The sequence below is a fragment of the Brassica napus genome, chromosome A1, assembly GCF_020379485.1.
Source record: "Brassica napus cultivar Da-Ae chromosome A1, Da-Ae, whole genome shotgun sequence".
NCBI lineage: Eukaryota > Viridiplantae > Streptophyta > Magnoliopsida > Brassicales > Brassicaceae > Brassica > Brassica napus.
In genome coordinates, this window is record NC_063434.1 from 22089881 (window position 1) to 22106898 (window position 17018).

A 17018-nucleotide genomic window follows, 5' to 3' on the forward strand; every position below is an offset into this window, starting at 1 on the left:
AAAATTTCTTGACAAGTTTGGGTTCTTCTATAATTTCTCCAAGAGAAGCAGATTTAGATGAAATCTCGGATAACTTGCCGACGAAGGTATCAATTGTATCTGCCTCCTTCATCTTAAGTCTATCGAATTCAGCCATCAACGTCTGTAATCGTGCTTCCCTAACTCTCTCAGCTCCAACGTGCCGTGCCTTGATTGCTTCCCAAACTGCTTTAGCCGTATCAAGATCTCCTACCTGAAGTGTTAACGCCTCGGGTATGGACTGGAATAGCAAAGCAACAGCCATATTGTTCTTCTCCTCGTGTTTGCTTCCGGGGTCTATGGTTTCCCATACCTTGTTGACCTTGAGGGCTATCTTCATACGCATTGCCCACACAGTGTAATTTGAAGAGCTTAACATGGGGAATTTGATCGAGGACGGACCTACTCCCTTCACGGGAATTTCTGTTTCGTCTTTAACATCAACCATCGTTCTCTGTCGTTAACTTTCAATTTGTTTGGCTCTGATACCAAATATAGAATTCAAGTATGAGATTTATAAAGAACGCTCTTTATTAATGTCTTAGAAAAATCACTCAAAAACTAAGACTCTCAATCACACAACTCGTGACTAATGCCATTACTCGACTTAGTCTTTATATAGAGACTTTATATTTCCTATTCCTAATAGTATCACACAATCTAATATGATCCTTATCTCTTAAGATCATAAACCAAATAGGAATAGGTAGCTTGACTCTCAAGCTTTCTCCAAGCTTATCTCAACAATAATAAACTGGAGGATACTGCATTATGGAATAGTAATAACATGATGCTAATGAAAACTGTTTGGTTTACAATTTGTTATGTCCCCAAAACTCCCTAATGAGTTCTTTTACCCAAAATATAGCAGTGAAATATCTATTTCATATGATTATAGGCTTATTTAGAAGTTTGAATGCTATTCTATTAAAAAATTTGAATTACAAATCCTCCCATTCATGTATCTTATCAATCTTCTCGCATCCCTCTGGATCATAGCTCGCATCTGCTGCTGATAACGCCACCTGTGGATATCAAAGCAAGATTCAAACATCAAACTGGTTTGAACAGAAACGTACTAGACTATGCGAGAGATAGAGAGAGTGATGCAAAACCTGTTAAAGAGCATTTTTCCTAGTACAATAAGTGTTACAACCCAAGAGAACTGTTGGACCAGTGTCATCTCTCTAACTAGCTTCTTGAGATCTTGAAACCAACCAACATTCTCAGTCTTTATGAGTGACTTCACCGCTGGTCCAAAACTTGATATGCTGCTTCCGTAACAAGCGGAAACATCAGCTGTTTGATCAACAGTGAAACCCACTGCTTCACAAAAGGATGTGCCATTAGTCCCCCACTTGAAAACTTTCACGCAGATGATACCATTGCTTGCTCCACACGGTACTATAACCTAACACATAAACAAGAACCAAATCACTCTCTCAAACTTTTGAGATTCTCAAAACACAACCGTTGTTTTACCTGATTACTAGCATCACTAGTACTAAAGTAGGCATCTGAGCAAGCCTCGAAGACTCTGTCACAGAAGGAGGCACAAATGCGGAGACGTTCTGATTGAACTCCAACATCTGGATGACAGATTGAACATTCCAAAAGATCATAGAAGTAGAAGCAATCTTTAGAAGCTTCTCCATGCGTAGCTAGGTTTTGGAGAGCTAATGAAGCAGACCAGCAAGTCTTGTCATGGGAGGCATTACACAGGTTTAGATCACCAGGCTTGGGAAGCTTTCCTTCTAACTCGTATGGTCGTCCCCTTTTAGAAATACATACTCCGTTCTCACTTGAGTTAACTAGTGCACCTGAATAACAACAACAACAACGCTCGAAGATTCAACAACACTTTTTGTATAAGATTTTCTTGCAATGTTTTGATTCTATATGAAATAGAGAGAACAAGTCTTGCCATTGCAACGAGATGTCCATCTTTTTTACTATGAAGATCTTTTAGTATGACATCGCAATTTCAAAAGAGGTTTCTTTGCAACATAACGAATCAAGATCGTAACTTTAATGAACAAACAAAGATGGTTTTGAACAGCATTAGTATTCGATACTCACCAGAAGAAGACGAGATCAAGAGATGAAGCAACAGGACTGAAGTAAGAAGCTGCTGAAACATCATCTTCTTCGTAGAGAATCCTCCCATCTTTCTCGACTGATCTCTACGCAGGGATATACAGTATTATCTCGAAGCGAAAGAGGAAGACGAGAGAGTGCAAGAATTACTCAATCTGGTTTCTTTTTTTTTTACAAATAGATTTACCCCTCTCTTCTCAGCTATATGTGTGTAGTAGGTAACACTTTCTCTTTTAGGAAATAAATAGAGCGCGCTACTTGAAACGATATTATGAACCAACGTGGGAATAGTACATTGACCGTTAAATCTCGTGGTTCACAATCTCGAGTTCTATATTGTTCGGTTTACTGAAAACCAATCCGGTTCATAACTAATACAATTGAGATGAACGAAAAAGAAACTCCTTAGAAGACACTGCAATATGAATGGTAATAACATGATGTTACTGATTGAATGAACAACTGAATTAACTAACTATATATATATATTTTTTTTTTATTGATCAAACTACATATATATATATAAAGTTTTTAGTCAATTTAATTATTTATCACAACTGGGTTTAAATTAGAAACTAATAAAAAACGTGAATTTAACACAAAACCCACACACATCTATAATATTTTAAATCTTAAAATAAAAAAGAAATCCTTGGAATCAATGGTCAACGCCTAATCATACGAAAGTGGAGCCTTGACGCATAAGTATTCCAAAAGAGTCCAATTAAATCGCCAGCTTCGAGGTTTCTTCTTATAACAAATTGCTCATTCAATTGCTAATGAACACATAGCTTCCACTTGAATGCCACTTTTTCAAAGTCAGCTGATGCAAAGACTCAGTATCGCTGTCGTACACTCTGATCCTCAACCCTCGATTATTTGCATCTTCGATCATTAGGCGCTCTTCATCCGTTAGGTAGTCCAGAATATGCGCAACCACATCATCCTTAGGTAGCATAAGGCGTGTTTGGTTGTTTCTCATGTCGCTCACTGTGAGATGTTTCTTGATTTCCCATATATCAGGGTTTATGGAGAGGGTTAACTCGGTACCTGGAGCCTTTTTGTCCCTTAAGTGCGCGAGACTAATTACTCCTTCGTTTCTTGTAGCAGAAGAAACCGAGTGCTGTTCGTTTCAAGAACGCGCTGCGTCAACCACGAACGATCAAAAATGTAAAGAAATTTTAATGACAGCTCAGCAACCAATTAAATTAGAGAGTTAGAAAAGGCAATCATTGGAAGCTGCGCACTTCTCGTATGAGGTGGGAGATGCTGTTATTTGCAGCGGCAATAGAATTACAGAAAAGAGGAGCAATGGAAGTCGCCGGCGGCAACTATACAACAACACACTGTTAAAATTTCTCTAACCTGTTTGTTAATTATTGGTTGCCGCCGCGATGCTGCGTTAGAGAAACGGACAGGCCTCATGCTTGCTCCCCCAACTTGTGTGTTCACCATCTTACTTTTGATACTCAGCGAGAATTAAACTAATGATAAAAATTGTATTTTATGTTCAGGTTTATATACACAAATCTCCAATCTCCTAATCTGTCAAGAGAGAGAGCAAAAATTTTAGGAAAATGATTTTTTTAATATAAAAATATAATTCAAATTCTTATTTTAAGCAGGAAAAGGATTTTATGGCCCTATTCTTTTCCTGATGGAAACAGAAATTGATACTCGCAATAAATATCTTAACGAATAAGCCGATTCCCTGTTATGAGTGTTGGGCTAATGGGCCGGTACGTTATGGGCCTCTAAGCCATAAATTAAGAAAATAACGTAACTCTAATTTTGGGATTGTAACATTAAAACATTGCTCGAAAACGTTTAATAAACCACTATCCAGTTAATCAATCTGAATAATTATTTAATCCCTATTAAAAGATTCAGGAATCATACGATATTTTTTCTCAAATAATTGTCTGAAAACAAGAGTTTAACTTCAACCAAAACTAGATAAGATCTGTGAAAAAAGAAATAATTGCCAAAAGAGAACAAAAAAATCAGGTTGTTGTCCCTTTAGTATAAAACCAATTTTGTCTAGTTTTTCTTCTTTTTACCCTTTGTATTTCTGAAAACTAATGAAATAAATAATTTTATGAATCAAAAAAATTATTAAAAATATAAACAATTAATAAAACATCCATATACACAAGCTGGTAATTTTCTTTTGTTCAAAAACTTGGTAAATAAGATTTTTAAAATACGTTCTACTAAAAGTAGAATGCGTCTTCTATGAAAAATGGTATAGTAGAAAACGATTTCTAAAATAAACACGTTCATCTACTTCTTTTAGAACGCTCATTTTACTATTTACTAAATTTCTAAAAAAGAGGAATGCACATTCTACTAATCGTAAAGGTATCCACTTTCCTTCCGAATGCATCTTCTACTTTTATAAAGTATTCTAAATTTCGGGGAATGTGTTTTCTACAATGTAATCTTACGTCTACTCAAAGTAGAAAGTGTATTCAGAATTTTTATCATTCTTCTAAACTTTTAGAAGTCGCCTTCTACGGATAAGAATACTTGATTTTTTGCGAAAATTAATGAAATTTCAGTTAAGAAAATATTCTAAAAATCTCTTAGAAATATTTTAACTTTCTAAAACGTGTTATGGTCGATTTTACTTAAAAAAATTTAAAAAAAAGATTATTCCTTCTCTTCCTCATCAATCTATGGTTTTTCCATAGTTTTTCTTTTTGATTCTTCTCACAAATTCTTGTTCTCTATGATGCATTTCTATACCTCTTTTTTTTTTCGATTGCCTTTCAACTGTTTTTTACCTTTTTTCCATTAACTTTTTTTTAAAATTCAAATTAACTTTTAAATTATGTTTAATTAGATTAAATATAGGGTTAGTTTTGAGATTATGAGAAAAATTATACTATTGAGACAACTTTATGTTGGTTTTATACTAAGGGGACAACAATCTTGTTTTTTTGTTCTCTTTTAGCAATTTTCCCTAAATTGTATTGAGCAACAACAACGAGCAAGAAGAAATCAATACAAGAGTGTATAGATCTTCTAGTCTTCTTCCTCACCCTCGTATAAAAGAATAAGGAAGATATATTAACTGAATCAAGTTGTTAGATGTTTTTTTTGCTTGCGAGAAACGCTAGGCTAGATTTGATCAAATATATTACTAACGTTGTTAGAATATTCTGCCAAATGATTATATAAAGAAAAATGGGAAAACTGTTTTTTTAGAGCAAAAAAATAGTAACTATGTCCCTTTAGACTAATCTATATTTTGTGTCATATTTTCCTATAATACCCTTTAATATTTATGAAAATAATTTTAATAAATAGTTTTACAAACAAAAAAAATTTGGAAAAATAGTAACATTTGTTAAAATACCTATATGAACTTAATGGTATATTTTCCAGTTATAAAAAAGTTAAAATTATAAATTTCAGATTATGTTCTAAAAAAAGTAGAAATGACATTCTACGAAGTAGAAAACGAAATCTACTTTTTTCATTGAATCTACAATGTTTAGAATACGTGATCTACGTAAATAGGAGTATTCTACAAAGATGTAGAATACACATTCCGCGCTTAACCTACCATTCTAAAATTCTTAGAAATCAAAATCTACACATTAATCTAATTCTAAAACATGTAGAAACCGACTTCTACAGATTTACTATAAATCTAAAACATGTAGAAATCAAATTCTAAACATTACTATAATTCTAAAAAACTGTAGAAATTGATTTCTACATATTAGTTGTATTCTACGGATAAGAAATCAGTTCCTAAAAATATGGAAACAAAATATTTGAGAATATTCACTTTTATATTTTTTTTAAAAATCGATTTTTAAAAAAAAAAAAAACGAAAAAGAACAAAAAAAAGCGACAAAAAAAACCTTGGCAACCTTCTTCGCCGTCTTCTATATTCCATTGATTGTTCACAAAATTTTCACAAAATTTTCACATTATTTCTACCATGATTCATGTCTATGCTTCATGTGGTGTTTGGGAATTGGTTGTATCTTCAGGTTGGAGTTTTAATGTTGATAAAAAGAAAGGGGGAAGGTTACTTGCTTTGGAATTGAAGTCTTCTCTGGAAGAGTTACAGAAAAACGTTATAGAGGATTTTGGTTTTGAAGAAACGTTATTAATCTTCTTAACCTGAGGTTCCAATCCCTCACCGTATAAACGATTAGGCAACTCCAACTCCATACCTGAAAATTGAAAACAATACAACATATTTCTATTAATAACAAAAACCTAAAATTCCTAAATCTATCCCAAAAATATGATTTAAGCCATGATTGTGTACAAAATTTTCTCTAATCATCACCTTAACACATGATTGAAGCCTAAATATCTTAACTAACTAAAAAAATGTACCTTTTACCTTTCTATTTTCAAACTCTAAAAAGAAGTGGAGATAGAGTTTCATACCTTTGCAGAACGAACTAAAGAGTGATAGATTCGTAAAAAGCTCATGAAATCGTATGAGTTAGGTCAAATAATCGTCCAAATCAGAGAATTGAGTGAGTTAGGGTTAATGAACTTTGGGTGAGAATTTGATTTTCTCCCCCTTTGTTCGTGAATGGGAAATTATGGGTTTCGTCCCAGAGAAATCGAGCTTAAAGAGTTGAAATCATGCTTGGTCGGTTCAAATCAAGTGGGAATCAACCCGGATATAATCATACAAAACCAAAAAAATCGATTTGGGATTCTTTCCTGGGCACGGGATCGATCGATCTATCTTTACAGATCGGTCGATCTGTAAGGAATCGATCTTCGCCGATCGAGTGAAATGGACCAGGTCAATCAGTATATATTTCGCGTTTTTTTGTTCTGAATAATGATCGGGATCGATCGATCCACTGTAACTTGTAAAGCGAGATCGATCGATCCCGCTTGTCGAACTCATTATTTATCTTTTTAAAAAAAATTACAATTTTAAGGGCATTACTGCCATTTTCGAAAAAATTAGTCTAATCTCTACTAATAAAAGGGAGCTTTTGAGGCTCCATAGGGCGTCCACATCAGCGGAAAAAAATTATCCCGAAAGATGACACGTGGCATAAAATATAGTTTTACATTTTAATATTAATTATTTTCGAAAATTGTAAAAAATATGTAAACATACAGCATTAAAAAATGGAAGCGTCCACATCAGCGGAAAAAATTTATCCCGAAAGATGACACATGGCATAAAATATAGTTTTACATTTTAATATTAATTATTTTCTACTAATAAAAGGGAGCTTTTGAGGCTCCATAGGGCGTCCACATCAGCGGAAAAAAATTATCCCGAAAGATGACACGTGGCATAAAATATAGTTTTACATTTTAATATTAATTATTTTCGAAAATTGTAAAAAATATGTAAACATACAGCATTAAAAAATGGAAGCGTCCACATCAGCGGAAAAAATTTATCCCGAAAGATGACACATGGCATAAAATATAGTTTTACATTTTAATATTAATTATTTTCGAAAATTGTAAAAAATATGTAAACATACAGCATTAAAAAATGGAAAAACTACATTAAACATATGTAAGATTACTATTTTTCACTTAAAAAAAAGACGGCTTATTTCCATAATGCAACATTACCGTTTTATAAAAAAAAACAAAAAACATTATATATAATTTCGAAAATAATAAATATAAGTAAAACATACAACATAAAAATGGAAATACTACATTAAACATAAATATGTTTGACTTCTCTACTAATAAAAGAGAGCTTTTGAGGCTCCATAGGGCGTCCACATCAGCGGAAAAAATTTATCCCGAAAGATGACACGTGGTATAAAATATAATTTTACATTTTAATATTAATTATTTTAGAAAATTGTAAAAAATATGTAAACATACAGCATTAAAAAATGGAAAAACTACATTAAACATATGTAAGATTACTATTTTTCACTTAAAAAAAAAGACGGCTTATCTCCATAATGTAACATTACCGTTTTATAAAAAAAAAACAAAAAACATTATATATAATTTCGAAAATAATAAATATAAGTAAAACATACAACATAAAAATGGAAATACTACATTAAACATAAATATGTTTGACTATTTGTCCAAGTTCTTCTATTAAACACTGCCGTTTTACATTAAAAATAGAAAAATACGTAAAGATTTAAACATCTATCTTAAAATATAAAATATAGACATTAACTAAATATAAAGTATAAAAAAGAGAAATACTCAATATATAAAAAATAAATAATAAGTAAATATTATAAATATATAAATATATGAATTATATATACAATACTAAGTAAATGCACAATTTTTTAAAAATGGAAAGAGTATATTAAATATTAAACATATATCTTAAAATGTAAAATATAGATATTAAGTAAATAGAAAATATAAGAAAAAGAAATACACAACTTAAAAACAATGGAAAAAGTATATTAAGATTTAAACATCTATCTTAAAATGTAAAATATAGATATTACGCAAATAGAAAGTATAAGAAAAGGAAATACACAATTTAAGAAAATAGAAAAAGTACATTAGTATTTAAACATCTATCTTAAAATGTAAATCAATCTTAAAATATAAAATTATTAGTAAATAGAAAGTATAAGAAATAAAAATACACAATATAAAGAAAAATAAATAATAAGTAAATATATAATATAATCTCGAAAGATGACACATGGCATTAAAATATAGTTTTACATTTTAATATTACTTATTTTCGAAAATTATAAAAAATATGTAAACATACAGCATAAAAAAAATGTAAAAACTACATTAAACATATGTAAAATTACTATTTTTCACTTAAAAAAAGACGGCTTATCTCCATAATGTAACATTACCGTTTTATAAAAAAACAAAAAACATTATATATAATTTTGAAAATAATAAATATATGTAAAACATACAACATAAAAATGGAAATACTACATTAAACATATGTAAGATTACCATTTTACATTTTTATTTTTAGAAAATAATATGTAAACATACAACATAAAAAATGAAAAAACTACATTAAACATATGTAAGATTACTATTTTTCACTAAAAAAAGACGGCTTATCTCCATAATGTAACATTACTATTTTGTAAAAAAAAAATTATATATAATTTCGAAAATAATAAATAATATGTAAACATACAACATAAAAAATGGAAATACTACATTAAACATATGTAAAATTACCATTTTACATTTAAAAATAACAATAATATGTAAACATACAACATAAAAAAATGGAAAAACTACATTAAACATGTGTAAGATTACCATTGTTCATTAAGAAAACAGGTTATCTTCATAATGTAACATTAGAATTTTATTAAAAAAAGAAAAAAAAACATAAATATAACTATTTGACTATTTGTCCAAGTTCTTCTATTAAAAATTGCCGTTTTACATTAAAAATAGAAAAATACGTAAAGATTTAAACATCTATCTTAAAATATAAAATATATACATTAACTAAATATAAAGTATAAGAAAGAGAAATACTCAATATATAGAAAAATAAATAATAAGTAAATATTATAAATATATAAATATACGAATTATATATACAATAATAAGTAAATGCACAATTATTAAAAAATGAAAAGAGTATATTAAATATTAAACATCTATCTTAAAATGTAAAATATAGATATTAATTAAATAGAAAGTATTAGAAAAGGAAATACACAATTTAAAAAAATGGAAAAAATACATTAGTATTTAAACATCTATCTTAAAATGTAAATCAATCTTAAAATATAAAATTATTAGTAAATAGAAAGTATAAGAAATAGAAATACACAATATAAAGAAAAATAAATAATAAGTAAATATATAATACAAGTGAATACCAAATTTAAAAAATGGGAAATTACATTAAGATTTAAAAATATATATTAAAATTTAAAATATAGATATTACGTAAATAGAAAGTATAACAAATGGAAATATACAATTTAAAAAATGGAAAACATACATTAAGATTTAAACATCTATCTAAAAATGTAAAATATAGATATTAAGTAAATTAAAAGTACAAGAAATGGAAATACGTATACATGAAAATAAATAATAAGTAAATAATGTAAATGTATAATATATGAATTATATATGTAATAATAAGTAAATACACTATTTTTTTAAAAATGGAAAAAGTTCATCAAGCATTAAACATCTATCTTAAAATGTAAAATATATAATATAAGTAAATACACAATTTAAAAAATGGAAAAAGTGCATTAATATTTAAATATCTATTTAAAAATATAAAATTTAGATATTACGTAAATAAAAATATAAGAAATGTAAATAAACATTTTAAAAAATGGAAAAAGTACATTAAGATTTAAGCATCTATCTTAAAATGTACTTTTATCTTTAAATGGTAGTAAATTATATAAAAATGGAAATACCACATTAAACAAAAAAAAAATGTATAATTTTACTTCAAAAAAGTCCCTATAAAACTCATTATTCCATCCACATCAACCTCACACTATTAAGCAAAATTTCAAAGCACTTGAGCAAAAAAATGGTTTCACTATCAACTCTTGCCGTCCCAGAAACCTTTAATGACATTGAATGAGATTTTTTTATAACAACAAACTTTTTGTTAGGTGGATTCATTGTTGGGAAACCCGCAACTTCCAAAAGCCAAACTTATTCATGGGAATTGAATTGCTTTTCATAGACTCAAAGGTATTCTTACAAATTTAAATTAATCTAATCTATAATTTTATTGTTAATATTCATACTAACTCTTTCATGATCAAACCATTTCAGTTGATAACCATTCAAGCGTTTATCCTGAAACACTTCCTTCCTCGCCGAATCAGGTATTGGTTCATATTGGTTTAGTATTGTTTTTGGTTTACTAACCGGTTTAAGATGGTCTTATTGTAAATATAATTTAAGTTGGTTTAGCATATATTATGTTTAAAATAACTTAAATTAAATAATAATAATATTATGCTTAAAATATAATTTTAGAGAGTTTTCAAATATAGTTTACAGAACATTATAGGTGATGAATTTAATTTATTAAATTCGTTTATTACTTAAAACTAAGTTTTTTAAAAAACATACTGAGTTATAAATATCAATGATGGATTGGTGAGTATAACATGAAGACAAAAATATAAATATCTGATTTTCAAGATAAGAAATTCAGCTTTTATTCAGATACTCAATATATAATATCTTAAATTATGTTTTAAAAAATATACATAATTTATATATATAGATTAATCTTCCAAACTGAAACTATTATATTATATATGAATAATGTTTTTAAATAAAAATAATTTCTGATTTAAAATAAAAATAAAAACAACAAATGTTTATTTACAAATAATGGATGTAATTTACATTATACTATCATTTAACAAGTATTAGATACGTTTTGATATATCATTATTTTCTATTCCCAGAAAACAATAAATTGTTAAACATCAATATCATCTAGGTTAAGTATACGAACAACAAAAATTCAAACATCACAAAAAATATTTACATAACCATTATAATACAATAATTTAATCAAAAATACAATTAAAAAAATATTAAAAAGAATAGTTATATACTTAATATTTGAAAATAAAAGATATTTTTGCTAAAATTGTACTTACCTGGCCAAGGAGATCGACCATCTTTTTACGGATCGATCGAATGTTGAGCATGTGGTCGATCCAAAAATACTCTGCAGTTTAATAAAATCTCTAAAACATTTATTCCAACACTCAAAAGATAGTTTTGCTAAATATGATAACTAAATAGCCAATAAAATTACAAAAAAATATTTAAATAGTAAAAAAGATGTTAATTTAACGTGTTAAAATTTAAAAATAAATTTTAATTATGACATGCATTTTAACATTTATATAAATATATAAATCATAGCCTAAATATAAATAATTTAACAACTTAAATTAGAAAAAAATAAAAATCCCGGGCGTAGCCCGGGTTAATCCCTAGTAGGACATAAAGTAGTATAGATTAGTATAAAGGGACATAGTTACCTTTTTTTTGCTCTAAAAAAACAGATTTATTAGTTTGCAAGCCACGTTCTTCTAAATTTGATGATATATATTCTTCGAATATTCTCCATAATTATTATAAATATAAAATAATTAGAAATACATATGTAATCTATTAAATTTAAAATCTCATATATACGTACGAACATATTAATATCTCCAAATATACGTGTATGAATTCTATGTCTACGTACGATAATCAAAAGACAAACCTTATATAACTTTAATGATTAGAAGCGTTTCTAATCTATATATGATTAAAGAGAATATGGTTGACATTGATAATGGGATGATAACATTGTGTTCATAATTGCAGGTTTCTGAAAGTTTAAAATATCAGAAAGTGATCAGATCGTTTGCCATGTTGCAGATACAAATAGAAATGTTCTTCGTATTTACAATAGATATCATCCAAAAGTTTTAACCTCCTTGCATGTTCAGTCAGATCAAAATTGACAATATATGAATAAATTTGAATTTGATAAGTTGCAGTTAATAATCTGAAAATAAGTTAACACGGTATGATTTGTTATGGTGCAAATAATGAACTGAAGTGAATCAAAAATGGTCGCTTAGACAATCTTGATGTCCAAGCAGACTCTGTACGTAAGATGTAGTATGTAGATAGAGTTTTGTTTTGTATTGTTCTTATAACCATAAATAACCAACGGTATAGTTTTAATTTATTTTAGAATTAGAACAATGGTTTTGTTAAATTAACCGGTGGTGGTCTGATTTAAATAATGCGGTAAAATTAATATGTAGAGTGTATTTAATATCTGTAACTCTCTGGAAATGGTCCAAACTTAAATGACAAACTTCTATCCGTAGATAAAAGTAGGATTATATTTTAATAGATTAGATTTTCTGCGAAGAACTAATGCATCATTTGCTCTTTATTGTTGTTCCTACAAACTTCTTCAAACATATCAATATACTTTGAATATCTACCAGACGATCGATGAACTATTCATCTTTATTTTTTATTGTTGGTGCTAACACCAGTGGGATTGAAGAAGCAAAATTGTGTGGCGAATTGGATCTGTGTTTTGGCGCTGGGGTAGAGCGAATAAGAGTAGAAGTAGTCGTTATCATTGTTCCAGTCCGGCGATAGACGGGTGGATCTTTAGATTTTTTTCATCCACTATTTTTTTTTTTGTCATCTACTATTTGTATTTAGTTTTTCTATTTTTTTTAGTGATAACCCTAATCTATTTTCAATTAGCCGCCATTGGTTTTCTCATTTTTCAGCCGGAGAGCACTTTTTCGGTAATCCATTAGTAATATGTTAATAAAAATCATGTAATTAAATTTTGTTTGGTAATAAAAAAGGCTATCGGTTTAAAAATATTTTGTAATGATTAAAAACATTAAAAATTTCATATTGTAGAAGTATTTGATCAAACTTATATGTTTTTGGTATGATTATATTAGTAGAAAATAATAATGTTAAAAGATAAATATGTACAAAAATATTACTTCTTCCACAATCATCTGCCATTACAAACGTTAAATTTATTGTTGGGTTTGTAACGCTGTCAGGATTTAAGATGTTGTTGGCATCGTTAACAATGTTAAAAAAATATATATTGGCAATTACTATTACTTTTTAGTTTTTTAATTTTATTATTTCAAAAATATCCCCTTATATATTAAAAGAGAAGTCACTTTATTGAGGTCTCGTGACGTGTCGCTCATAGGTGAAGTTTCAAAAAAATTGTTATAATTTGATTGATCGATTGTTTTTAATTTTTATTTATTTAAACTAGATTGAAAAATTTAAGGTAGAATATTACAAATAACAATTTATCACAACTAAATCTCAAAATTAATTATAGAAAGATTAATAATGTTATATTTATTACTTTTAATATTTATAAACTATAAAATATAGTGAACGAATTTTTATATAAGATAATTATAATAGTTTTATACTCTACTTGATGAATTGTATTAGAATATAATTATATAATAACTATTTTAAATATTACAAAATCCAAACATGTTTATTAATATGAATTTTAAATTATTTATCGTTGTTTACAGAATAAATTTATCACAATCTTAAAATTATTTATATAATGTTATTAATTATTTATAAAAATATAAATCCTACTATATATTGATTGAGAAGTCACATAAGTGATTTTTTATTACGTGTTGATCATAAATGAACTCTTCAAATTGTTATAATTTGATTGACCGGTGATTTTTAATTTTATTTATTATAATTATATCTAAAAGGAAAGTATAATTAAATTACCACTTTCCAAATAATCTACATAATATTAGAAATAATTATTTATGGTAACTACTTGTTGAAACTATGAAAGAGTAATAATGCGATCAACTTTTTTTATATATTTATAAATTACATAAAATAATAAATAAAAGTTTTTATTTGAATTGATATAATGATTTTATATTCGTATAGAAAGAATTATATTGGTATATAAAGTATCATAATAACTATTAATGTCTAATAATTTAATGCATGCTTTATAAATCATTTATAAAATTATAAATACATTTATAAAAATCAGATATTTTAAATTATTATAAGAGGTTCTAAGTCATTTATAGAAACTTATACATTAATTTATAAAATATATTTTGAAAATTTATCTTCCTATTACAATATTTTGAATTTTTTTCATTTTAATGGTAAAATTCATCAACTATGTTTATTTAGTGTAGAAACTCCTAAACTAAAGATTTACTGGTAGTAATAGTAATTATGACCTATCAGAGTTTAATTCATTAAATAAAGTTAGTTTAGGGGAATTTTCGTTAAATACTTAGTTTGAGGATTTTTACCCAAAACAAACTTAGTTGGAGAGTTTTGACGTTAAAACTCCGTATTTTTTCCTTATTATCTATTATTTAAATCCTTATAGTGGATTTGTTTTATCAAAAACCAGTTGCAATCAACTGACGATATATCTTCTTTCCTAATATCATGCATTTAATATTAAATATATATATAGCAAGATTTGAGTTACCAAAATTATGTATATATTATAACCATAATATCGTCAAAAATTTATTAGAAGATATTCTATCTCATAGCTGAATTAAAATTTATTAGAAGATATTATATCTCATAGCTTCTCTTAAAAACTAGGTCATTTAGAAACTTAAACTAATTTTCTCTATAAATATCACGCCACCCTCATTAGTTTCACGCATCTATCTTTTAAGTTTTGATATGTTTTTGATCGTTATAATTTAAATTCTACTTTTGTGATCTTGCGCAGGTGTATGATAATCAGTAAGTAACTCATAGACGGAAACACCATTACTGTTAATTTTATGTGGGATTCTTCTTCTCCGTTTATTTTTGTTCTCTTCCTCTCCATATTGTATCTCTATCTATATTTTTGCATCAGTAATAATTCAACTAACAAAAAGAGACGACTCTGTTTATCCAGGAACTGATCATCCCTTTCGAAAAAAGATAATTCTTTTTTTCTTGTAAAGTTAAATCACTTATCAAGAATATAATATAAGATATGTATGCTAATCAAGTGCAATTTATTTATTGTGCGTGATCCTCTTTGGTACGTTTGAGAGCTAAAGGTAATCTTAAAGCTTTTTAAAAACTTTGAAACTCATTGACGTTGTCCTATCAATTATATAATTTCTTATCTTTTGGGGATTGTTTACGTCTTTAAATATTTTTGGTTTAATTACCTCTTTTCTGACTCAAGGCTTAGAGAAGGAAACCGTAAATCATCTATGCTGTTACAATGAAATCAATGATAATAAATCTCAGGTAATTCAAATCTCTCTTTTATATTTCATGGCTGGTTTTTTTATTGGGGTTATGCGTGAAATATTTGTTTTTTCTCAGTTATATTTTTCTGATGTTTTAAGATTAGTGTTAAATGTGATCGTTTTCTAAACGTTCTAATGTATTCTTTGTTCATATGAACATAATATAAATATCAATATGTAACATCGAATCTTTTATATTAATCATATACATGTAACATAAGTATTATATAATTGTAAATATAATATTAATTTAATATTAATGTTAATGCCTGCACATGCGTGCGGGCGGTCCACCTAGTAATATGAATTATCAAAGACTCATGATCGATGTAAATCAAAAGCCAAAATTTTGAAATCAAACGGAAGTCAAATTAAGTGCTTAAACAGGCCTCTTTATTGAAAAATAGAGTTTGTTACTGGATATGAAGTGTCGACACAAAAGGCCCACGAAAATGTTACTATTTTTTTAAATTAGATGGTGATATTGAATAGGATTTAAAACAAAGTATATTTTAATTACTTAAGAACTATATCAACCCATGATATATTTAAGATGGTGTAGTGGGACTTAGATTTCTATAGAGTTTGTTGATTTTATAAATTGAAAGATTTGTTAATTTGGAAAGAGTTGTTGAAAATTTTGTATATTATTGAGAATAAAGTAAAGTCAAGTAATATAATATTAAATCTAACAACACTTTAAAACTTATTATTTAACAACACTTTAAAACTCCATGTTATTGAACTTATTATTTCATAAAATATTCTGAAATTCACTGTTATTGAACGAAATTTAAGTTGGAGATTCTAGAGTTCTTTAAAGAGGGTGTATTTAGTTAAAAGTTTCAGATGATGTATTAAAATGACAAATCTACTATTATTTAAACGAGGATTGTAAAAAACATTTTAAAATCTAGTGTTATTGAACTTGTCATTTTATAAAACACTTTGAAATATACTGTTGTTAAACAAAATTTAAGTCGGAGATTTTAGAGTGCTTTAAAAAAATTTAGGGTTTTGAAAAGAGTTTCTTTGTTATAAAAATAAAAATCCAAATCTCATAGTTTTATATGATATTCTAGAGTTGTTTAACAAAAATCACACAAAATTCTAATATTC

The 17018-nt window shown here is 27.3% G+C and overlaps 2 protein-coding genes across 2 annotated transcripts; both read right to left on the reverse strand.

Annotated features, from left to right (window-relative positions):
* Window positions 1-595: 595 nt before the first annotated feature.
* Window positions 596-2509, reverse strand: LOC106364618. The gene is made up of 4 exons (XM_022708843.2): window positions 2098-2509; window positions 1501-1838; window positions 1134-1429; window positions 596-1043 (listed from the first exon to the last, which is right to left on the reverse strand). The coding sequence occupies exons 1-4, from the start codon at window positions 2183-2185 to the stop codon at window positions 938-940; spliced, it is 828 nt and encodes a 275-aa protein (XP_022564564.2). The 5' UTR covers window positions 2186-2509; the 3' UTR covers window positions 596-937.
* Window positions 2510-2884: 375 nt separating this feature from the next.
* Window positions 2885-3570, reverse strand: LOC111202894 (B3 domain-containing protein At2g33720-like). Its single transcript, XM_048737730.1, has 2 exons — window positions 3481-3570; window positions 2885-3238 (listed from the first exon to the last, which is right to left on the reverse strand). The coding sequence occupies exons 1-2, from the start codon at window positions 3568-3570 to the stop codon at window positions 2885-2887; spliced, it is 444 nt and encodes a 147-aa protein (XP_048593687.1).
* Between the last annotated feature and the right edge of the window lie 13448 nt (window positions 3571-17018).